This window comes from Symphalangus syndactylus, chromosome 12, assembly GCF_028878055.3.
Source record: "Symphalangus syndactylus isolate Jambi chromosome 12, NHGRI_mSymSyn1-v2.1_pri, whole genome shotgun sequence".
Classification (NCBI taxonomy): Eukaryota; Metazoa; Chordata; class Mammalia; order Primates; family Hylobatidae; genus Symphalangus; species Symphalangus syndactylus.
This window is the reverse complement of record NC_072441.2, coordinates 38,695,793-38,720,255: the sequence shown is the minus strand read 5'-3', so window position 1 is coordinate 38,720,255 and position 24,463 is coordinate 38,695,793. Positions and strand designations below refer to the sequence as shown.

Genomic DNA, 24,463 nt, shown 5'->3' with positions numbered 1-24,463 from the left:
GGCTTTCCAGTTCCAAACCATCCTGCCAAGTTGCCAATGCTTTATTACAAACAACCCCAGCGTCCTGAAGTCACCATGATTTTATCCTCTATGTTAAAATCCTGGCGTTTAAGGTTGAAACTTTTTTCCTTATGGTGGCCCACTATCTTCCAACAGCTGAGCTGAGGTAGGTTGAAAATTCATTTGAGAGTGCATACATGCTGCCCTCATGGTGCCTTTCTTCTTGTTTTAGCTCCAAGGCACATTGGGTTCCTGACATGCAAGTGGTAGCTTAGCATGAAAGAGAGGGCGTGAGAGGTGTCAGGGCTTGTGGTAATTATTTGGGGTCATCCACATAGAGGAAATAATTTAAGCAATAATATTTTTTGGTAGAAGAGAATTTAAAGGGAAAAGAAGAGAGGGCTGAGAACCAAGTCTAGAAGTGTCTACAATTCAAGAATTGTGGAAAAACAGGAGACAGGAATACTGAGGACATTGGGAAAAAACAGGAGAGTCAAGTCATTGAGGCGGCAGGAGGGGAGTTTGAAGAAGGGAATAACTATTGTCAACTTCCACAGTGAAACCAAAGAAAATAAGGACTGTAAACAGAAGATTTGGGAATTATTCAATCAAAGTGAATACTTTAAAAAAAATTTATGTCAGATTCTGTTTGTGGTTCAAAAATCAGAGAGAGAAGGATACTAGCCCTGCTCCTAACAAATTTAGAAGTGAGGTTAAGTCAAATATTTAATAAAATATGTTGAATGTCATGTGAAGTCACAAGTATTTCTCAGCCATTTTTTTTTTCAAGAATACCCTATACTTGCTTTCTTCTGCTGTATCATCCTAACATTGTTCAACGCAATTGTCATCAGGTTTCCAAATTCCCCTATAACCAGCTAACTGGAAGTAACCAACTAACACATCGACTAGAGATTTGTTGTGCATCTACTTACTACATGCCACTGTACTGGACATGAGGGGCACAATCGTGGGTAAGACACTGTTATTTTCCTTGAGAAGCTCATGGTCTGGTGGTAAAGGCTGACACGTAGGCAGAGAATGCGTATACAGTGCAACGTCAGGGGACTCCCCACCCCATCCCGTGGCTGAGAGTCCGAATCTAATAAATAAAAATCCACTTTAGGAGCATCAATGTAACATGTACAAAAATTCCAGTTGTACAGATTACAGAGGTTTGAAAGTTGAGGATTGCCTCTGATTTTCCTCAAGCATATTTGTATTCAGATTGGGAAGAGCAGGTGAAGGAACAGAGGTTAAGAATGCTACAGTGAGATGAGGCTGTGGAATATGGAAGAGCTTATTCCTGAGCCCCCTTTTCTGTGCTCTGAGCCCCCAAGCTGCTCTGTCTACTTAGGGCCTATGTCTGACTTATGTCCCCAGGGTCTAAAGATCATCTGCCGTGATAGTAGTTCCACTAAGGCTGCAGGCAACAGAGCTTTTCTGAGAGCAACACTTACCCAGCATCCCCCATGGCTAGCCAGTCACTGGAAACACCACTGTGTAGGATGAACCATAATGCACACCTAAGTGCAGCTCTGTAGCTACATTTGCATTGCTTTTGCCTTGCATCCAGCTGCAGCTTCCCCTTGGCTCAGGTTGTCATTACCTTACCCCTTGCCAGACATCATAAGAAAAGTCTATTGCTTCCTTCTCTGTAGTGTCTAAATTCAAATGTGGCTAATCCTTAGAATTAAAATGTAAATCCATATCATGTATGAAATTTCCATGGTGCACAAGGCCAGAATACAGTTAAGAGTTGGAACTGATTCTGAATGACATTGAAGGATATTTGTGAGGTAGACTCCAGTATGCAGTAAACCATGCGTAGATCATTCATTTACTGAATCACTTACTATCTGCAGAGAAATTTACTAGGGTTTTGGTATTTGCGCGGGGACATTGAGGACATCAAAAGAATTGTGCTACTGGTCCATGCCCTTGGGAATGTGATATATTCCCCTTTCTTTCTCTGAGAGTTGTTATATTTATAATTAGGAAAGGTGTACTAGATCATTCTAAAATATTTAAGAAAATCCATAGCATGTATGACTTTTCAAATAACAGTTTTTGTTGTTATTACAATGTACTGTAAAAGACAACTGTAGAGTTCCACAGGCAAGAGGTGAGATAGTCAACCTGGTAACTGGAGCGGCGGGGAGGGGAAACCATTTACAGAGTGAGGGCAGACATCGTAGAAACCAACAAGAGATGGTACAGTGTCCCCGAGCTGGAAGCAGCAAGGAGTGGTTAACATCTCTCAACCTGAAAGCTAGAGGAGGGAGAAGGGGAGGCTACATGTATATAGAGGGATGCCTGACAGTGGTTAACCCAGCCAACCTACAGCAACCTGGAGGGGAGGAGGCAGGAGAAATCAGTATCTCAACCTCACCCTCCTCCCGCCTTCCAGTCTCTTGCTGTGCCTCTCATTGGCAGAAGCTGGAAAGCAGGGAAGCAGTCCCTAAGGGCCAGCCCTGTAGGATACAGGGTAGGGAGGGGAGCTGGAGGATGCATGTGATGAGATTAGGCACCACATTCAAATGTGCGTTATATTCATTTACACGACCTGGCTACCTTTACTACCAGACGTAGGAGAGGGAGGCAGGTAGGAGAGGAGGGGTATGAGGTATGAGCCTTCCTCTCCAGTGATGGATGCTGCTTCCTGACCAAGGCATAGCATTCTCGAGGAGCCCCTCTGGCTTGTTTATTTAGCAGTAACAGTGCTCTTCTTTAGTATCTTTGAAGCCTTGATTAGAAGAACTGTTTCCTGCTACAGCTGCATGCTTTAAAAATATTATTTTCCGTCCTATGTAGTGTTTGAGGATTCAGACAGGCACTAACCTGGGTGTGTATGATCTCCAGAAGCAAGAAGGAGTTGCTGTAGGTCACTGTTAACCTGTTGCTGGCAACAGGATTATTTGGAACAAACCATATGGAACAAGAGACTCCTGACTATCCTTCTCAGGACAGGAGACAGGAGACAGGTTATGAAAAATGGAATGAGAAAGGGAATATGGTACCACAGTTGGATTAGGACGGATAATTTAAACCAAAATTTTGTCTGTTGTGAATTTTACAATGTAAAGAAATAGAATTTCCTTTTCATGGGAATTTGCCTTAGTTCATTTTCTGATGCTATTAAACAGAATACCAGAGACTGGGTAATTTATAAAGAAAATATATGTATTTCTCAGAGTCTGGAGACAGGGAAGTCCAAGAGCTTGGTGCTGGCATCTGGTAAGGGCCATCCCATGGTGGAGGGGTAGAAGGGAGAGGCAAGCATGCGAGACAGAGAGGAAATCTGGCCAAACTCATTCTTTTTTATCAGGAGCCCACTCCTGTGATAACAAATCCACTCTCACAGTAACAGTGTTAATCCATTAATCCACCTCTTAAAAGTCCTACTTCTCCGCACTGCTGCACTGGGGATTAAGTTTCCAACACATGAACTCTGGGGGACATATTTATACCATAGCAGAAGTCATTGGTATAAACAAGCACTTTGAAATGTCTCAAAATATATTTTTGCATATGACAAGGTCCTTTGTATAAGAAGAATATCTCTTTCAGCTATGAATGTTCACACTTTAAAATTTGACATTCTCGGCCGAGCATGATGGCTCACGTCTGTAATCCCAGCGCTTTGGGAGGCCAATGCAGGCGGATCATCTGAGATCAGGAGTTTGAGACCAGCCTGGCCAACATGGTGAAACCCTGTCGCTACTAAAAATACAAAACTAGCCGGGCCTGTAGTCCCAGCCACTCAGGAGGCTGAGGCAGGAGAATCGCTTGAACCAGGGAGGTGGAGGTTGCAGTGAGCCGAGATCATACCAGCCTGGGTGACAGAGCTAGACTCCATCTCAAAAAAAAAAAAAAAAAAAATTGACGTTCTCAACTCTTTCAAACAGTAAAGCTACTGAAATGTGATTATACAATGGTCTAAGGCTTATTTGCTGCATTATAGACCATGTCCAGTTATATTATATATAAATAATATTAATTTTAAGCATTTTGATTAGCATCTTTTACTTTTTCTGTCCTTTTATGAGTCAAGGGACAAAATGTATTAGTCATCTTTCTAGCCTAATGAGTTAGACAAAGATTAAAATTTTATATAAAGCAAACACAAGTAAAGATTTGTGTTATGTTTGGATAAACTAAGTCAAGGAATTTGCTGATCCCATAAAATTCATCTGTCACCTCTTTTATTTAGTTCAATTCTGTATGTTTTCATGTTTGCTTTCCTGTTTAATGAAAATGCTTAAGACAGTCTTCGGCCATCAGGAACATCTGGGGAACAATATCTTTGATTCTAGTTGTTTATTAAACAAGTCCTAGGGTAGAAGCTGTGTGTATATACCAAGACCTTCTGTAAACCCCACTTGATTGGGAGAGAACAGTAGGTGAGCCCCCTGACGTGCCACAGGCTGTCCTCCCTGCCTAAAGGGCTCCGAAACTTGTACTGACACAAGAACCTGTTTATTCTGCTAAGCTCAGGCTGCAGTTTTCCCTGCGTGTTGCCATCTCTGAGCTGAGGATGACCTGAGATGCTTAAGCTTTGCGTTTGTATTAAGTGTTTTCCCAAGCATACCCACTGTACGCTTGCCTCTGTGGCTTCTCCTCTTGGAACCTCTACTGACCAGTATTATGGAGACTTTGTTGCTACGTGAAACAGGATCTAGATCAGAGCAATTTTAGGTGTCCGAGTTTAAGATTTGTTCTAAAGAGGCTGGGCAAGATGGCTCATGCCTGTAATCCCAGCACTTTGGGAGGCTGAGGCTGGCAGATCACTTGAGGTCAGGAGTTCTAGACCAGTCTGTACAACATGGTGAAACCCCGTCTCTACTAAAAATACAAGAATTAGCTGAGCATGGTGGCGGGTGCCTGTAATGCCAGCTACTCCAGAGGCTGAAGCAGCAGAATCACTTGAACCCGGGAGGCAGAGGCTGCAGTGAGCAGAGATTGCGCCACTGCACTCCAGCCTGGGTGACAGAGCAGAGACTTGTCTCAAAAAAAAAAAAAAAAAAAAAAAAAAAAATATTGTTCAAAAGAAGCAGAGTAACCAAACCCAAACTTTAGCAACACTGAGGGTTTAGCTTTCTGAAGAGAAGTAATCGAGAGTATAAAGATACAGAAACTGAATTTTAACCCTACCCTTAACAAGCACCCCTCTAATAAACATATTCGCTTTAAACAAGAATATCAGAGGCATCTCATTCTCAGTTACAATGTCTGTTTAAATTTAATCTTGAACAAATTGCCACTCCTCTGTTTATTTTACCATATCAAAGAGTAAAGTAACTGCTTATGAAACACAGGGGCTTTATTTATTTTAAAATTAGTGTAGTAGAGTCAACAACATGCCTCCTCTTTAAAAATTATTTTTAATATTTGTTTATTTACAGAGCAGTCTTCTATATACAGAAAAATTGAACGGATAGTACAGAGAGTTTCTATGTTATACCCCCTCCCACACACAGTATCCCTTATTATTAAATCTTACATTACTGTGGTATATTTGTTGCAATTAATGAACTGATAGGGATATGTTAATGTTAACTAAAATCTGTGCTTTTTTTAGATTTCCTTAGTTCTTACCCCTGTCCTTACGGTGTTCCGGGATCCCACCCAGGATGCATATTCTATTTAGTCATTATGTCTCCTTAGGCTCCTCTTGGCTGTGACAGTTTTTCAGATTTTCCTTGTTTTTGATGAGTTTTGAGGAGTACTGGTCAGAAATGTTGTAGAATGTTCCCCAGCTGCGATTTATCTGATGTTTTTCTCATGATTAGCCTGGGGTAATGGGTTTTTGGGAGGAAGATCACAGTAAACTGTGTTTTACTCTCTGATCTTCATCATGAAGTAACACATCTTATCAAGATTACAGACTAGCAACATGACTTATCACTGTTGATGTTGACCTTGATCATCTGGCTGAAGTAGTGTTTGTCAAGCTTCTCTGCTGAGACGTCACTAACCCCCCCACCGCCTGCCCCATTTCCATATTGTGCTCTTTGGAAGGAGTTCCCTATGTACAGCCTACATATAAAGGAGCTATGCTCCCCCTCCTTTACAGTGGAATATCTATATTATTTATTTGGTATTCTTCTGCCTGGGAGATTTGTCTCATCCTTCCATTTATTATTTTTTTCAATCGTTTATTTATGTCAGTATGGACTCATGGATTTTTTTTATACTTCGGGTTATAATCCAATACTACTTTATTTTGTTGCTTGGATTGTTCTATGGCTTTGGCCATTGGGTCCCTCTTTTGAAGTATTATTCAGAGAGGAATCTTTGTTTCTGGTGTTCATGCTAATAGAGAGAGGTCTCTATTGTGAGACTGTCCTTCACAATGACCCTGACTGGTCTGCTCAGGTGAGCTGCTTTTCTGGAGGTAGGGAACCCACTCCTTATACCTCTCAGCTTGCAGGACTTGGAGCCAAGTCTCCCCAGAGGAATGAATGGGTTGTGAGACCCAAATTAGAGAATATGCAGAAGAAGCATAAAGTAATAATGCTTAATTTGGGTAAAGGTTAGGGGTCATGTAGGCATGAGTGCACAAGCATTACTTCATTTAATTCTACGTTTAAAAAGTATTTGCTGAGTGCCTAATGTGTGTGCTGGGCATTGTTGCAGCCACCATAACAACATATGTTCTCTGCCTTCCTAAGCATACCTTCATCAAAAACAAGGAAAATCTGAAAAACTGTCACAGCCAAGAGGAGCCTAAGGAGACATAACGACAAAATAAAAGTTGGGGCGATAGACCGTAACCCAAGTAGATAGTTGAGGTATGGAGAAATGCTGTGGAGAAAAATAAAGCAGCGTAAATGGCTTAAGTGCAGCAGGGGGTGGAGGCATGGGGTGCTCTTTAAAGAGTGGCAGGGAAGGGATCTCTGAGGAAATGAATTTGAGCAGGAATGAGGTAGAGAAATGAGCCCCCTGGGTATCTTGGGGAAAAGTCTTCTGGGCAGAGGGAATGGCAAGTGCAAAGGCCTTGAAACTAATGGCTAAAATGAACCTCTGGGATTTCATGTGGATTTAAATCTTCCATGCCATCCTGATTTTGCCATTAACATGAATTATTAAAAGGAATTCAGTGAACAGACGTGATTGCTGACCCATGATTGGTTGCTAGAGTACCAACTAACCTAACATCCAACTCCCAATCTGGATAGAGTTTCCCAAGAGGAGAGGACTGGTCTACATTTGTGAACCTTAGAGAAAGAAGATATGTACAGTATTGACTGACCATGTCTTTGATGTACCATACTTCTTTCTAGGAGGAAGAAGAGATTGTTATTGAAAGCCAGCTAAAAGGCCAGGCAGCAACTTGTCTGGTAAGATGTAGCTAGAAATAAAAGCTGCTTGAGTGGTTTTCAAATGTCTTAATTTTCATAATTGTTTCCACATTCTGTGCTGGCTGGACATTTTTTCAGGGAAGCAAGTTTGGAAGGGTCTAAATGAAAGCTTTGCTCATGAAGTTTTCATTTGGATTCCACATATAGACTTTCTAAACCATCATTTTATGAAGTCTTAAATTACTGAAGTTTGAAGTTGTGGTAATTGCTCCAAAGTTTAGCATCTTTTGTTTCTAGGTTAGAACTATCAAACCCTCTAAACCTTTAGTATAAAAACAAACAAAAAACAGCTTGGGATTTGACAGAAGTAAAGTTGAGCAATGTTAACCTGGTCCTGAAATTGACCATATTGTATCCTACTTACCATAAAAGTTGAAAACATATTTTCAGAAAAGTGTCTTTTCTACCCTTCTCAGGGTTAAGAAAAAAAAAAAGGCCAAAGGCTATTTAGAATGCCCCCTGTTTTTTATAGTATGGGGCAGTCTTTTAATGTGATTTGATCAGATCATTCTATTTTGGTAATTCTGTAACTCTTGTAAGTATAAATATAGTCCTTGGTTCTGTCTGGCATTTCACATGCCTGTGGAGATGAAGTGTAGTGTTGCAGATAAGAATGCAGGCTGTAGAATGAGGCTGCCTGAATAGAATCCAGGGTCTCCCACTCCTAGCTGTGTAACCTTAGGCAAGGGTGCTTCAGTTTTCTCAAATGCATAATGAGTGTAATAATAGTATCTGCATCATTGTTGGGAGGATACCATGAGATAATCCATGGAAAATGCTTAGTTCGGTACCTGGCACAGATAAGCACTGAAATATTAATAATGAAAAATAGTAATAATAAAGTAGAGATATTAAGTAATGTACCTGAAAACACTTAGTTAATAGGTGACAGAGCTCACTAATTGTCATACTTCGTGATTGATGTATAAGTCAGCAAAGGCATTTCACAGAACCTTTTCATTTTAGACATGGAAAAAGATCGTGTAGGACAGAGATTCATTCATTCATTCAACAAATACTGATCCTATAGATATGAGCATGATAGGCAGGTTCCCTGCTCTGCTGGAGTGGAACGGTCTAGGGGTGGGAGATGGACAATAAATTCTTAAACATAAAAGAAAATACTGGGTCACAAGCAACTGGGTAGCTCCGATGGAGGTAAACAAGGGCTCTCTGAGAATGAGAGCTGTGGAGCTATCTTGAATTAGTCAGAAAAGTATCTTTGTGGAGGGAACATTTAGGCTAGGACTGAAGTAACTGATTAATTTGTTGAAAATCACAGAATCATATTTTAAGGGTTAAGGGAGGCCGAGAGATAATAATAAATCAGTCATTTGTTATAAGCTTGCTAAAAGTTTTTGGTAATTTCTAGCTAAGACAATGTGATAATCTGTAGATAATGTGTACTGGGGAGATCTGTGGTGATGGCATTAGGAAATGTTTTATAGGAGAATTGGCGAAAGCTACATCCTGGTGTGGTCAGGATTTAGCAAGTCAAGTTTTAGTTATGTGAAGATTAAGTAGAAAACTATTTTATTTTTGTTGTCACTGAAAAACCCTGAAGTGTGCTGTGCTCGTAAGAATAAACTGAACATATGCAAATCTTTGAGACTTTTCCTTTGAACATTGATTTTTCAAAGCTATAATTGTAGAAGAAAGATAGAATACATTAATTAGAATATATGCTTCTAATTAAAAGTCTTGATTTACTTATTACAGAAAATGTAGTAGATGGAAAAAATTGGAAAGAATTTTTAAAAAATGACCTGCAGTTCCACCATTCTTAACTATTTACATTTCGAGATTTTTTTCATTATCTTTTTCTATATAGTCAACACAAATAAATTTTTGTTATGTGTATTGTATATTAAAGCAATGACATGGGCTTTTCTTGTATTACCGCAACTTCATAATGAGTATGTTTTTCATGGACTGTATAGTATTCCATCCTGTGCAATCTTTTTCACCAATTTCCTATATGAAGTTTTTTTCTCTCATTGCCTGTTTCTCTCAAAAGTAGGATCTGGAGCCAGAGTACAGTGCTGCTTAGTGGGAGTTCTGGCTAATCATAGTTTTTCTGTGATGTCTCAACTTTGTAGGACAAAATTGCTTTGCAGTCTCAGGGCAATTTTTGCTAAAAACATGTCTTAAACTGTTTTGGTTTTGACAAGGGACAGTTGAATTTGAAGATTTTTGAAGTAAAAATCATTGAGGTTTTAGTGCTTGATATAATTAAAAATTCGACCACATGTAAGAAATAAAACTAAAATGTTAAGATCCTTCAAAATAAAATTAGGAAAATTTGAGCAGTATTTCTGTAGTGTCTTAATTCCAATGTTTTTGTGACATACTCATCTTTATATTTCTAATAAATTAGTCAGAGATAATATAACTTTTAAATTAGAAATATGTTTCTCTTAGATATATAGAGCATGTAACAAAGTAAAATATATCCATTATTTTTAATTAGAAAAGACACATAATAATTGTATTATTAAAATTTCTCATGTGGTGTCTTAGTCTATTCCTGTTGCAATGATAAAAATACTTTAGGTAATTAATAAATAACAGAAATTTATTGCTCACTATTCTGGATGCTAGGAGGTCCAAGATCAAAGCATCAGCAGATTTGGTGTCTGGTGAGGGCCTGGTCTCTGCTTCCAGAAGGGGGCAAATGCTGTGTCCTTGAATAGTGGTGTGGCAAAAAGGGTCTCACGAGTTCCCTCAGGCTTCTTCAATAAGGGCACTAATCCCATTCACTTCCCAAAGTCCCCACCTATTAATATCACTGCAGTTAGGGTTAGGTGTCAGCATGAATTTTGGAGGCACACAAACATTCAGACCATAACAAGTGGTTCTCGGATTGTTTGTCTTGAATTTCTGTATACTTTCAACATGGTTGAAAGCTGTATTTCTCTTTAAATATTTAAATTGAATTTCACTAGATTAGCACCTTGTATTTAACTCTCACATGCTGCTGGTAGAATTAAAAATATGATCTCTCAGGCTGGGTGTGATGGCTCGTGCGTGTAATCTCAGCACTTTGGGAGGCCAAGGTGAGTGGATCACCTGAGATCAGGAGTTCGAGACCAGCCTGGCCAACATGATGAAACCCCGTCTCTACTAAAAACACAAAAATTAGCCGGGCATGCTGGCACGCGCCTGTAGTCCCAGCTACTCAGGAGGCTGAGACAGGAGAATCGCTTGAACCCAGGAGGCAGAGGTTGCAGTGAGCCAAGATTGCACTGCTGCACTCCAGCCTGGGCGACAGAGCAAAACTCCGTCTTGGAAAAAAAAAAAAAATACTATCTCTCTTAAGTGCAGTTTGACAAGATGTATCAGAAACCCTTAAATAGATTTATATCCTTTACTTCAATTTGAAATCTATGAGTTATTCCTAAAGAAACAACTGGCTAGATATATAAAGATTAATGCACAAGAATGTAGCCTTGCTTATGAAAGTGAAATACAGGAAGCAACCCTAATGTCCAGTATTTAGGATTAGTTAAGTAAGGTGTGGCCTATTCATATAATAGAATATTGTGAAGCTATTAAAATTATACTATCTGTATTTTTAATTTGGGAAAATTCTGATATAGTATAAATAATACCATATGAATTTATTTGATATTTACAGTTAAATATTGGTGACTGTCTGCCAAAGAGAGTAATTTTTATTTTGTCATTATGAAAATTGAGTCTTCCTTTCTTGTAATTGAAAGATATTGGAACCATTTGTCTCTTGAGACTACTCCCAGTTTTTTTTTAAGCATATAAAATGATATTTACCTCCCATTTGCTATGGACAAAAAGCAATATCTAATTCATGTAAAAGTATCATTATACTATTAAAATATAAATTTAAAAAAAAGACTGAGATACATTTCTATTTTGTACTACTTAATATTGTTATCTGGTCTTCTTGATTCTGGTTGTGGTATTAGATTTCAGAATTTTCAGGAACTTTAAAATCTGTGGGCTTCTACTGTGCTTTTACTGTCACAGCTCCCAGAGGGCTGCCCAGTCCCTCTGCCGACTGAATCTCTGGTTCTCCAGGGAATAAGCTGCAGCCTCATTCTCAGTGAGGGAGCAGATGGTCATTCTTCCCAGAAGCTAGAACCCTGACCCTAAGCCCAATCTTCTTCCGTAGGACCATTCATGGCTGTGACCAGACCGCTGTGAGGCAGAATACTTGGCTTTCCCCACCATGTGTAGACAGATGGGCATCCGTGGGGCTTCTGCCCAGCCCTTCCTTGGCCAAGATCCCTCGCTTTTGGGATTCAAGAGATCTTTTACTGCGAGGATTAGTGTCTTCCCTGTCTGCCTGATATCCCAGTTTGGGGTCTTCTTTCACACAAGTGTCCGAAGAACATGCCCTCACTTAGTAGATATGTTCTCACTTCCACATTGAGTTGGAGATCTGCCCCAATTCCAAATCTCAGTCTTGCCTCTGGAAGCCCGATCCTCCTCCACCTGCCGTGTTGAGGAATGCTGGAAAATCCAGTGAGCAGGTTCACATTGGTACAGTTTGGGTTAGGAGACTATAAGGAAGAAGTGAACAAAAGGTAAGGAAGGGAGATATTGGGACCAAAGTCTCCATCCCTGCGTCATATACCTAATATGTGAATATCAGAGTTGTTTGTTGAAACCAAAAGATGGCAAAAGGAGGATCAGGAGTGGAATCAGAAGTCACAGAAAATTGGTCTCTTGGGGAATCTATTTGGTTATGTGAATGGTAATTCAACTCCTATTATCTTGGGAAGAATGTACCTGGAATTACCAACCTGCCGTTGATTAATGAACATATCCATAAATAACTAATGAACTGGGAGCCAGGAGGAGGCATTAACATAATGTGTTGTTATTGTTACCAGTGCAGAGTGGATATTGCAGGGCTCAGCACATTTGCCCTGTTGATGCCTCCATGAGAATTCATTCATTCATTCAGCCAGCCAGCCAACCCACCAATAATTGCCCCCCATGAGGCAGACAGAGCAACTGAATCCTAGGGTTATAATGGTGAACAAAATAGAGATACGTCCTCCTAATCTGAGCGGCCTAGCCTGGGAAACAAACAATTAAAATGTGAGCTAAATGCTGTGGTAGGAGGTCGGGGCTATGTACTGGAGCAAAGGACCTGACACTTCAGGTCTTCAACTCCCTTGATGGGAGTTAGCCAGAAGGGGCTTAGAAATAGCAATTGATGGTTTAGTGACTGATTTTACAAATGATATTTGTTTTTTCTTTAAATTTCTTTCTAGGATGTTCACTTCTTCTCCACAATGAATGAGTGTCACTATGATAAGCACATGGACTTTTTTTATAATAGGAGCAACACTGATACTGTCGATGACTGGACAGGAACAAAGCTTGTGATTGTTTTGTGTGTTGGGACGTTTTTCTGCCTGTTTATTTTTTTTTCTAATTCTCTGGTCATCGCGGCAGTGATCAAAAACAGGAAGTTTCATTTCCCTTTCTACTACCTGTTGGCTAATTTAGCTGCTGCCGATTTCTTTGCTGGAATTGCCTATGTATTCCTGATGTTTAACACAGGCCCAGTTTCAAAAACTTTGACTGTCAACCGCTGGTTTCTCCGCCAGGGGCTTCTGGACACTAGCTTGACTGCTTCCCTCACCAACTTGCTGGTTATTGCCGTGGAGAGGCACATGTCAATCATGAGGATGCGGGTCCATAGCAACCTGACCAAAAAGAGGGTGACGCTGCTCATTTTGCTTGTCTGGGCCATCGCCATTTTTATGGGGGCGGTCCCCACATTGGGCTGGAATTGCCTCTGCAACATCTCTGCCTGCTCTTCCCTGGCCCCCATTTACAGCAGGAGTTACCTTGTTTTCTGGACAGTGTCCAACCTCATGGCCTTCTTCATCATGGTTGTGGTGTACCTGCGGATCTACATGTACGTCAAGAGGAAAACCAACGTCTTGTCTCCTCATACAAGTGGGTCCATCAGCCGCCGGAGGACACCCATGAAGCTAATGAAGACGGTGATGACTGTCTTAGGTAGGTAAGAGGACCCAAGCAAGCCATCATTCCCATTCATTCAGCAAATCTTTACAGAGCATCTGCGGTGTACCAGGCTCTTACTAGGCAGTAAGAATGCAGCAGTGAGCAAGAATGGACGTAAATCACCACCCACCTGGAGCTTACACTCTAATAAGGAAAAACAAAATAAGTATTCTAGTGGCGGTAAACAAAATAAGTAAAATAAGATGAGTCTCCTGTGGAAAAATGAATCAGGGAAGGAAGGAAAAATAAAGCAGGGAAGGGAGCTGGAGAGTGCTAAGCTAAGCAGGTAGTATCGTTTGCACTTTAAAAAAGTGTTGTGAGGGATGCCTGGAAGATGACTTTTGAGTAGAGGTGTGAAGGCAGTCAGAGTGAACCATACTGGTGTCTGGGGAAGGATGTTCCAGGTGGGAGAAACGTGTTCCAGGTGGGAGAAGCGATAAGCACAGGAGCCCTGACCAGCAAGGAAGCCACTGTGGCTGCGTGGATCAAGCAGGGGGAGCAGGAGAAGATGAGGTCAGGGAGCTGATGGGGTAGGGGGTGGGCTACTCAGATGATGTAGGGTCGTGTTGTTATAAGGACTTCAGCTTTTAATTTTTTTTCTTTTTTCTTTTTTGCTGGAATCTCACTCACTCTGTCACCCAGGCTGGAGTGCAGTGTCGCCATCTCAGCTCACTGCAGCCTCCACCTCCCGGGTTCAAGTGATTCTCCTGCCTCAGCCTCCCAAGTAGCTGGGATTACAGGCAGTGCACCACCATGCCCAGCTAATTTTTGTATTTTTAGTAGAGATCGGGTTTCTCCATGTTGGCTGGGCCGGTCTCAAGTGAGATGAGAAGCTATGGGAAGGTTTTAAACAGGGGAGTGACATGATCTGACTTATATTTTAATAGTATCTCTCTGGCTACTGTTTTAAGAAACTGCTGTAGTGAGGCAATAGCAAAAACAGGAAAATTGTTTAACCTATTTATGCCTAGTGTTCCATTATTGGAATGCTAAGCTTGTGGGAGTTATTTATATCCTACTGCTCAAGGTCATCGCCAAGTTCTGATTTTTCACAAAAAAAATTTGCAACCCCTGGCATAAATGGGTTAATAGAGTATTTCAGTACTTGGGAGAGATCACCATGGCCAGATGGTAGTTGAAGGTGATGGTCAGATTCTGTTTTTTTGTTTTTGAGACAGGGCCTGGCTCTGTCATCCAGGCTATAGTGCAGTGGTGCAATCTCAGCTCACTGCAACCTCCGCCTCCTGGTCTCAAGTGATCCTTCTACCTCAGCCACCCAAGTAGCTGGGATTATAGGCCTGTGCCACCAGGCCCGGCTAATTTTTGTAATTTTTTTAGAGACAGAGTTTCACCATGTTGCCCAGGCTAGTCTCGAACTCCTGAGCTCAAGCCATCCACCTGCCTCGGCCTCCCACAGTACTGGGATTACAGGGGTGAGCCACCGCACCTGGCCAGATTCCGGATATTTTTTAAAGGATTTACTGATGGGTAAGGTAGAGGGGAAGATGAGAGGTGGAGGAGAAGGTGGGGAATGTCATTAACCAAGATGAGGAACACTGAAGAGGAGGACGTTTTGGGGGAGGATCAGGAGTTTGGTTTTGGACAAGCTAAATTTAGGAACCTATTAGACATCCAAGGGGTGTGGCGATGTTATTGAGTGGACCATTGGATGTATGACTCAGGAATTCAAGATTTAGGTCTGGGCTGGAGATGTACATTTGAGAGTCCTGGGGGGAAGTGGTATTTTAAATCACAGGACTGCATGAGCTCACCATGAACGTGAATGTGGATATGAAGGAGAGGAGGACCAAGGATGGAGCCATAGGGCAGGCCCTCCAGTGTAAGGAGGTCAGGAGGTAAGGGGCAGCCAGCAAAGGAGCCCTAGAAGGGATGGAAAACCCAGGAGACTCTGGGGAACTAGAAGAAAGAGAAGAAGGCAGTCGAGGAGAGGAAGCATTAGTAGTGTTGGTACCCTGAGAGGTGGCGTAAGACCGGGTGTTGCTGGCCTTACCAAAGTGGTGGACTTGTGCTGATCTTGAGATCATCAAATTTGGTATAGCCAAGAGCCTGATTGGAGTAAAATTAAGAAAGAAAGGAAGAGCCTGGGCAACATGGTGAAACCCCATCTCTACAAAAAATACTAAAATTAGCTGGCCATGGTGGTGCGTACCTGTAGTCCCAGCTACTTGGGTGGCTGAGGTGGGAGAATCGCTTGAACCTGGGAGGTTGAGGTTGAGTGAGCTGTGATCGCACCACTGCACTCCAGCCTGAACAACAGAGCAAGAGCCTATCTTAAGAAACAAAACCAAACAAAAAAAAAAAAAAAAAAAAAGGGAGGAGAGAAAGGCTGTGAGCCCTGTACCAAGAAGACATGTGGTTTCCTAGAATTTTCCCTTTGTTTTATTTTCTCTGAAGTAGGTGGCCTATTGCCCCCACTCCCCAGTTCTAATTCTGGGTTAAAGGTAGAATTTGTAATGTGTGGGCAAACAAGAACTTTTGTGGTTTCACAGACCTTGTGTTGTAAGGCAGAGAGGCCATTTCTCACTGTGTGTGTGGCTGCAGCAATGGGGAATGTTGCTGAGAGAGGTTCAGGAGTACATTTCTGCCTACTTTTTATGAGAAGGAATTATAAAATGAATTATCAGGTAGCAGTTCATAGTGGAGGATACAGAATGTGTATGGTGTGGTATAGAAACCCTCACAATGCCTCTAGGTCCTGAAACTGCTAGTAAGATTTGGAGGTCAGCAGACACAGAGTGTGATTGTTAAAATGATTTCAAACTGAGGATTTATTTAACAGATATTTATATAGTGCTTAATATGTGCCAAGCATTGTCCTAAGTGTTTTTACAAACGTTAACTTAGTTAATTCTCATGGAAACCATGTGAGATAGGTGCTATTATACCCATTTACCAGATGGAGAAACTGAGAGTTTAAGCAGTGTGTCCAGTCACTCAGCTGTTAACCGAGACTCACTGTGCAGCAGGCCTCCAGAGTTCACGTTTGCCACCATACTCTGTGGCTACTTTTGATTTATTTGGACTTTTTACTGCTCATCTTTTTGTCCTGTCTTCTGCTTTGACACCGTTGACACTTTGATAAGAAAATGGACAAGAACAAGAAAGAGAGGGTTCATATTAATCAGCATTTCCACTCGAGCTGGAGAAGATATTGATGTTTTTGATAAAGAATGAACTTTGGTATTTACAGATAGTGTCAATGAACTGTGCTGCTGTCCCTGGTTAATTGTAGGCATAATCATTTCCTTGGCTATGTGTCTTGAGAAATTACCTGCCTGCTTAAAAAGAAAACTTTCTTTTCTCATCATACTATAATATAGTATACAGCATGATAGAGACAAGGATTCCAAAACCCTAGGTGGAGAGAACAGGACCCTTTGTGAGATAGTCGTGGTCACTGGCTTCAGTTTTGTATGTAATTTTGTCTGCAACAGTTATGGAAGGGGTTAAAAGAAAGGAGCTGGGAGGTGGCAGGTGTGGTATTGGCTAAGAGAAAAACCATAATCAACAATTAAATTTCCAAGTAGGGTAAGAGAAGTCATGCGATTGAGATAAGACAACATTGGGGAATTGGTTAATGGAAGGAAGACAGTTTGGTGTCAAGGACCTCAGAAGTTCCTTAATGGTAAGACAGAGGAACCTGGTGGAAGACGGGAAGTTCAGGGACAAGGGAAATGAAACTCAAGAGCTAGGTGGTGTAAGGCTTAAGACTTCCAGCTCCTGATTTCTCTAGATAGCAGAAAGATTTGGGCTTTACCCCCAATTCTTTCATTTTCTTTTTTTTTTTTTTTTTTTTTTTTTTTTTTTTTTTTTTTTGAGACGGAGTCTCGCTCTGTCGCCCAGGCTGGAGTGCAGTGGCGCGATCTCGGCTCACTGCAAGCTCCGCCTCCTGGGTTCACGCCATTCTCCTGCCTCAGCCTCTCTGAGTAGCTGGGACTACAGGCGCCCGCCACGACGCCCGGCTAATTTTTTGTATTTTTTTTTAGTAGAGACGGGGTTTCACCGTGGTCTCGATCTCCTGACCTCGTGATCCGCCCGCCTCGGCCTCCCAAAGTGCTGGGATTACAAGCGTGAGCCACCGCGCCCGGCCCAATTCTTTCATTTTCTACAAGGATAATCTGCAGCACATCAGCTCATCTTTTCTTGGTTAGATTCCCTCATCAGGTGGCATAGACCATCTTTAAGTTCTTTACAAGTTACAAAGTTCAATTATCCTTTATAACAGTTAGTAACCAAAGGTGGGAATGAAAAGGAAGAGTGGAGAGAGAGAGGGAGAGAGAGACTGAGGGAGAGAATATGAATCTTGCGGGGCAGCACCAAACAGTTCTGTGGATCCAAGCACAGAGCCTCTTTCCTTGACAGCAGCACCTACCACAGTATGTTTCTAGGGAGAAAGCCCCCAGTTCCCTATATACTACATGTAAGAATTCAATTGCCTAAAACAAGCATCTCCCAAATGATAGTATATTAGAAAAATCAACAGTGCTGGCATTAACCATCATCTAATCACTGATTCTGATTATGTGGAGATGAATAGCTTAATACTCATATTTTTAATAATTGCAGGATTTAAATGTCTTTATGATAAAATGCTAAACATTTCCATTTACTCCTTGATACATATTTTGTAGGAAAGATTCATTTAAGATTAAATCTGTCCAGGTGTGGTGGCTCACGCCTATAATCCCAGCACTTCGGGAGGCCAAGGCGGGCAGATCACTTGAGGTCAGGAGTTTGAGACCATCCTGGCCAACATGGTGAAACCCCGTCTCTACTAAAAATACAAAAATTAGCAAGGTGTGATGGTAGGCACCTGTAATTCCAGCTACTCAGGAGGCTGAGGCAGGAGAATTGGTTGAACCCAGGAGGTGGAGGTTGCAGTGAGCCAAGATGGCGCCCCTGCACTCCAGCCTGGGTGACAGAGTGAGACTCCGTATCAAAAAAAAAAAAAAAAAAAAAAATTCTAAAGTTTCTTATGAACCCTCTTCTTTTACATATTAGAAAGTGAGTCTCTAAGTACATATTAACTGTCTATTAAACAGTATCTAAGAGGTACATGGTTGCATGAATTCAGTGAGCTTAATCTTATTTCAGAAGAGGAAAGGATGGACAGGGGCTGTTGAGTGTGGAGACGGCTTCTTAGTGGGCTGGGATGTAATCTGGAAGGATAGGTGGGATTTGCACGGGCTGGAGGAAGACACATTCTAAGGGGGAGAAATGGCGTACTCAGAAGTGTGATGACAGAAACATTTAAAGCTTGTGCATTACCATGAGGAAGGCCCCACAGAGCACAAATACTTGCTGTGGTGCAGGGGAAAAATAGCTCACCTGTAAACCAACAAAGTTGAGTTGGCTATCCTCTTTGGAAGGAGAGTAGACCAGATGACCTTTGTGTTCCTTTCCAGCTTTGGGATTTTGGTTGAACACAAAAGCTAACAGCATGGGGATTCAGACTCTTTCCTTGAGGGTAGTGGTGGTAGTGATGATGGTGATGTGAGTTTTCAATCTGTGTGTGCATGATTGGAAAGGCATCTAGGCATCATGTTCCCATTTCAGCAGCCCTGGGACAAAATGCTTGCTCACTTCTGGGTTAGAATGTATGATGGGGCCCTTTATGTGAAGAAAGTTGCTTATTGAATGTTCTCATTGAAAAGACATTGGAGACATATGATCCTGCTTTCCAAAGAGCACCAAGGCCCTGCCTAAGAAAGGGTTTTGAAATCTTACTTGTCAACAAGCCTAATCAGCTACAGCAACCAAACACACAAGAAACCCCACATGGAAACGTCTCATTTATTGTCAAAGAACACACCATGTGAACTGTGCACACAGAAGTGTTTTGTTGTTTCCCAGAAAATGGGCTGGACTTTGCTCTATTTTGCAGTGTCTTAAAATACAAGAGAAAAGAAAGAGTGAAGGGACTTGCAAACCATTCTTTTGAAGTCTTCCGTGAACCCTCCTGTCTTTTAGTGATGTTTTTCGAACTGTAAGTTTTGATGCACTGATGAGATTGTAAGCAACACTTTTTAAAATGACATAAAAAGAAGAGAAAATGTCACAGTGTGTTGCATTTAACAGGTATCAGTATTGTTTTTATAACCTTTCCTTGTGTGCCTGTGTGTGTGCTGGGTTGTGATATAAAATGTATCTCCTCTCATGAGTTATTGTCAAGAACGTTTGAAAAACCATGATCTTGAGGGTCAAGGTTTATTTTTCTGCCAGAAAGCACTGAACTCTTTTAAAATATGAAACATTATCATTGTTAAGGGACTTAGAAAAGGGACTTAGGGCTTGTGGTAATTAAAACAGGGAGCTGGTTGTTTTTCTTCTCACTTCTTCCTCCCTCCTCTCCACTTAGATTGATGCTAAATCATCCTCTTCCTTCTCTTAGGGGAGAGAGGAAGGAGGCAAAGTAGCAGTAAGCAAAGAAACAATAGCTCAAGTTCTCATGCTAGGAGGAAATGGGTGAAAATTAAGTACCATAAAGAGCCTTGCTAGAGTACTAATAATAATCACACATGATGTTTCTGCAGTACTGTGTCTTTTTCAGTTTTAATACACTGTTCTCTTTGGTCTCATGGAAATCCTGCCAGACAAGTAGTTAAGGTATTATTATCCGATTTTCCTGCAACTCCCCTAGATGTATCCTATACTCAAGCTATAATGAGTTATTTGCGCTTCCCCCATTTTGACTCTTTAAGCCTTTGCAGATGTTGGGATACCTTTCCCTAGTTCTGCCTGGGAAACTCCCATTCACCTTGTAAGACTCAAAGGTCTATCTCCTTTGAATCTCCCTTTGCCCTGCTGGAGTAAATCTGATTGCTGCTTCCCTTGGGCTGCCTGTCAGTCTTGTCCGTACAACAATCAACGTACTTAATTGTTTACATGCCTTTATTTTGCACTAGAGTATACACCCTTCGAAGTCAGGGACTGTACCTTATTTATCTGTCTTCGCATATCTAACAGCTAGTACTCTCAGCTAGCACCCTATCTGGCACACACTTGTTGAGATGTACTACAATGAATAAATGAGGAAATTGAGGCTGCGGGGAAGGTAGGTGGCTTTTCAAATGCTGGAGCTAAAAGCAGAACCCAGGTTTCCTCACTTCCATCTTGGCCTTAGATGGGCTCTGGCTGAGACATGCCTGTGAGGTAGACAAGGGCAGGGGAATAGGTAAGAATCATGTGATTTAGGTTTTTTTTTTTTGAGACTCTCGCCTTGTCACCCAGGCTGGAGTTTCAGTGGTGTGATCTCCGCTCACTGCAACCTCCGCCTCCTGGGTTCAAGTGATTCTTGTGCCTCAGCCTCCTGAATAGTTGGGATTATAGGCATGTGGCACCATGCCCAGCTACTTTTCTTATGTTTTTAGTAGAGATAGAGTTTCGCCATGTTGCCCAGGCTGGTCTCAAACTCCTGGCCTCAAGGGATCTGCCCACCTCGGCCTCCTAAAGTGCTGGGATTGCAGGCATGAACCACCATGCCCGGCCCTTGTTTTATCTTATAATTTTATAATATGAGAAGCGGAGGTCTCTGAAGGTTAAGTGATAGTATTATCTTGGGAAGGAGAAAAGAAATGAGCATTTTTTGAATGTTTCTTATGATGAGGTCAGCGTGTTCCATGCTTTTAGAATTTTATTTCACTTAACCCTCATAACAACTCTATGCAGATCTGTTTTTAAGACAAGGAAATTCGAGTGGACTTAGCCTCTTGCCCACACATCCATATTGAGAAAATTATTAATAGTTAATATTCATTGTGGGGTATACATGGTTCTGAGTAATTTATATGTTTTATTTCATTTAGCATTCATGACAGCCCTTGAGGGAAGTTCTGTTATTACCAGATGAGGAAACCGAGGCCTGAAAAGGTTCAGTGTCTTGCTCAAGGTTAGTAGCAGAGCTGAGATTCCAACCCCAGGAGACTGGCTCCATACTCTACTCTTCACAGTCAGTTAACAGCCTCTTGGAAGTGAGGGGGCTGGAATGATGTGGACCCAAGTCATGAGGTTTATAACTTGTATCTCCCTTGGTTTCTGTAAAGTTTATTTCTGTAAAGTCACATGCTCTTTCAACATTTAGCTCGCCCTTGATCCAAATGTTTTGCAGCATGCTAGTGACAGCTATGAAAACATCTCCTGGAAAATGACAGCTGTATACTCTTCAAACTTTATGCTTATTAAAATCATTGGTAAGAATAGGGGCTTTGGAGTCGGGGGTTGGAACTGGATTTAAATCCTAGCTTTGTCAATTCCAAGTTGTGTGACCTTGAGCAATTAATCTAACCTGTCTGTGCCTTAGTTTTTTCATCTGTAAGAAAGGGATAATAGTATCTTTGGCATGGCGAGGTTTTGAGGATTCAATGAGTTAATACACATAAAGCACCTAGCATAATATTTGGTACATAGTAAGTACTAAGTAAATATTAGCTACTCTTAGACCTTAGTTTGATTCTAAAGAGCCATGCCCTGTATTCAAGCAGAATGCCCTTTTATGTCCAGTTCTATCACCAAGTAACCTGGACACAGGGACTAGAAGCCTACTGTTGCTGCCATCATGATGGCAGATTTTATAAAATGGACAAGTAGCCAAGAGGAAGCTGACCGGGTGTGCTTTGCAGAGGCTGCCTTGACAGATGGCAAATGGTACCAGCTCTGTTACTGGAGACCCAGGACAGTCTGAACACATGGTCACCACAGAACTGAAAAGCTCTGTGCTCACATTGCTAGTCCCTATAAACCACCCTCTCCCCTATGAAATTCTGTTAATGATTCCTGTCTCTGACAGATGATCTTTCCATTAATAATTCATTTCACTTTTGCAACATTTATGAATAAAACATTATAAATGAGACCCTGGCCACCAAGCATTAGCTTGACAAGAGTCCTGTGATACGGCACCAACATCTTGTGTATAGAGCTCTATTATAGGACGGTCCTCATAAGAAACTGTCCCCCTCTTGCTAACAAATCCTTCAAGAGTAGCTAGTTCATCAGCTGCTATTATCACTTTTGCGAGGATTGAAAAGTTTACCCTGTGACTGAAAAGAGTTGGGACTAAAACACAGGCCTTTTGGTATTGTTCATAAGCTTCATCAATGAACTGTCCTTACTTCATTAAAAAAGAGAGAGAGAGAAAGAAAAAAGTACATGTGCCTAAGTTCGTGAGGAATTCTGAAACATTTGTTTTCAGCTTCTGTGGCCTTGTAGTTGCTTCTGCAACACAGAAGCCTGCTTTCAATGTTTACTGCCTGCATGCCTTAGTAATCAAATATCTGTTAAAATAGAAAAAAAGAAAAGTTAAAGCTTTGCCTTAAGAAATGCTGAGTGAAATGAACAGATTGTTGGCACACAGGGGCTCTCTTGTTGCTGTGCAGAGAGTCATATCAGACGGAGAATGATTCTTTTCAGAGTCAAGCCATCCAGGCACCAGTACTCAGTACATTGAGTCCAGGGGTGTTCGTACTTTTGTCTTGAAATGGCTAGTCCCAGGAGCACCTTTGTCACAGATGATTTTCCTGTGTGCTTCATGGCATTGCTACAGAGGCCTATAGGAGGGAAGCATTTGCTTTCAGGGCAGGCCGTCAATCGGTGGGTGCAAAAATGCAGTTGCCACTCAGTTGCTGCCCCTACGCTGCTATTTGACACATCCCCTCCTGTTCTGAGGGGGAACGTGGGGACTGAGATGACCTCAGTGTCTGATGCTAGAAGGAAGACAGCTTCCAATTAAAAAAGAAAATCCCTCATATAGCGCTCCATCCCACTTGTTCAAATGCCATCTTGACACCTCTGCCAACAGCACATTTCCAGGAGTCTGTCTTCTTTCTTCTGTCTCTGCCGTATGTAGCCATTTGTTACCTCAAGTCTGGCTCTTGGTTCTTTCTTTTCCCCCGTGCCGCTGTTTCAGACACCTCCCTTTGCAGTCAGTTCAGAAGTGCTTTTCCCAAATCAGTGTTCTTGTTTCCAGTGTAACCACTGCCCTGCCATCTTACTTCTTCCACTTCCTCCGGTCCAGACCCCTTCAGTTCTGTTACACCAAATGCACTCGGCTTCTTTTATTCGCCTCTCATGCCCCCTTCTTCAGAACTTCTGGCTTTTCTTCTTTTTAGAAAACTGAAACCTTCCTCTTAAGCTGAAACAAACAATTATTGAATATTTTCTGAGTGCAAGGTACAGAAACATTTCTCAAATTTGACCTCTTTGAAAAGAAGGTTTAGGGAGAGGTTCCAGTACCCAACTACATCCAACCCTCCTGCCAACACCCAGCCTCCTGGAAGGTTTCACGTTCCAGAACTCAGGAACACCCTCTCTTAGGGCTTTGATTTCTGCCAAAGGAGAAATGTGGTCATCATCTGTGACTCAGGCATCACATCACTGGGCAAATTCAACATCTGGAATAGTATGGTGTATGCTGGCCAGTGGTAGAATTTTATCAAATTCCATGTTAACATTGTTCTTTGAAAATTTCAGCTGGGGACTGCTATGTTCAGTGTGTAGCTATGGCAAACATGTTGGGTGGGAACTGGGAGTAAAGGGTGTTTGCTGGAATTATGCCATGTCGTGGACCTAGGGATCAACACGGAAGCTGGGATAAGGGGTAGGGGAACCAAGAGTTATTGGCAGGAGTCATCTTCCCTCCTGCACTGACAGTTGTCCCTCCAGCCCAGCCACCTGCTCTCCCTCACCACCAGACTGTTGTTAACTCTGCAGAGTATGTGGTGGAAAGATCCCATTACCTCAAAGAATCAATACTGTTCAGAGATTTGACCAAGTTCACCTTGTAAATTACTGCAGCATTGTGGCTGCAGCTCTGGACCTTCTAGTTCCTGCTTCTTCTAGTGGGTCCCAACTTCTTGCCTTGGCAAAATATACCTGTCCTTGGATGTCTGAGTGACAGTGAATCACAACAGGGGTTGTTTTCATCAAGTCAGAGAATTTACTGCTCAATGGTGAACCTATTTTATTCTTTATGTTTTTTCTGCATTTTATATTTTCTCATCATAAACATTTATTGACTACCTTGCTAGGTTTTAGGCATGTACTAACTATGAGACATG

The 24,463-nt window shown here is 41.7% G+C and overlaps 1 protein-coding gene across 1 annotated transcript in view; it reads left to right on the top strand.

Moving 5' to 3' along the window:
- LPAR3 (lysophosphatidic acid receptor 3) overlaps positions 1 to 24,463 on the top strand; it is a 79,747-nt gene that overhangs the window by 14,258 nt on the left and 41,026 nt on the right. The window contains exon 2 of the mRNA XM_063624219.1: positions 12,626 to 13,382. Within this exon, the coding sequence (XP_063480289.1) occupies positions 12,647 to 13,382 (736 nt within the window). The 5' untranslated portion in view covers positions 12,626 to 12,646. The remainder of the gene's footprint in view (positions 1 to 12,625; positions 13,383 to 24,463) is intronic.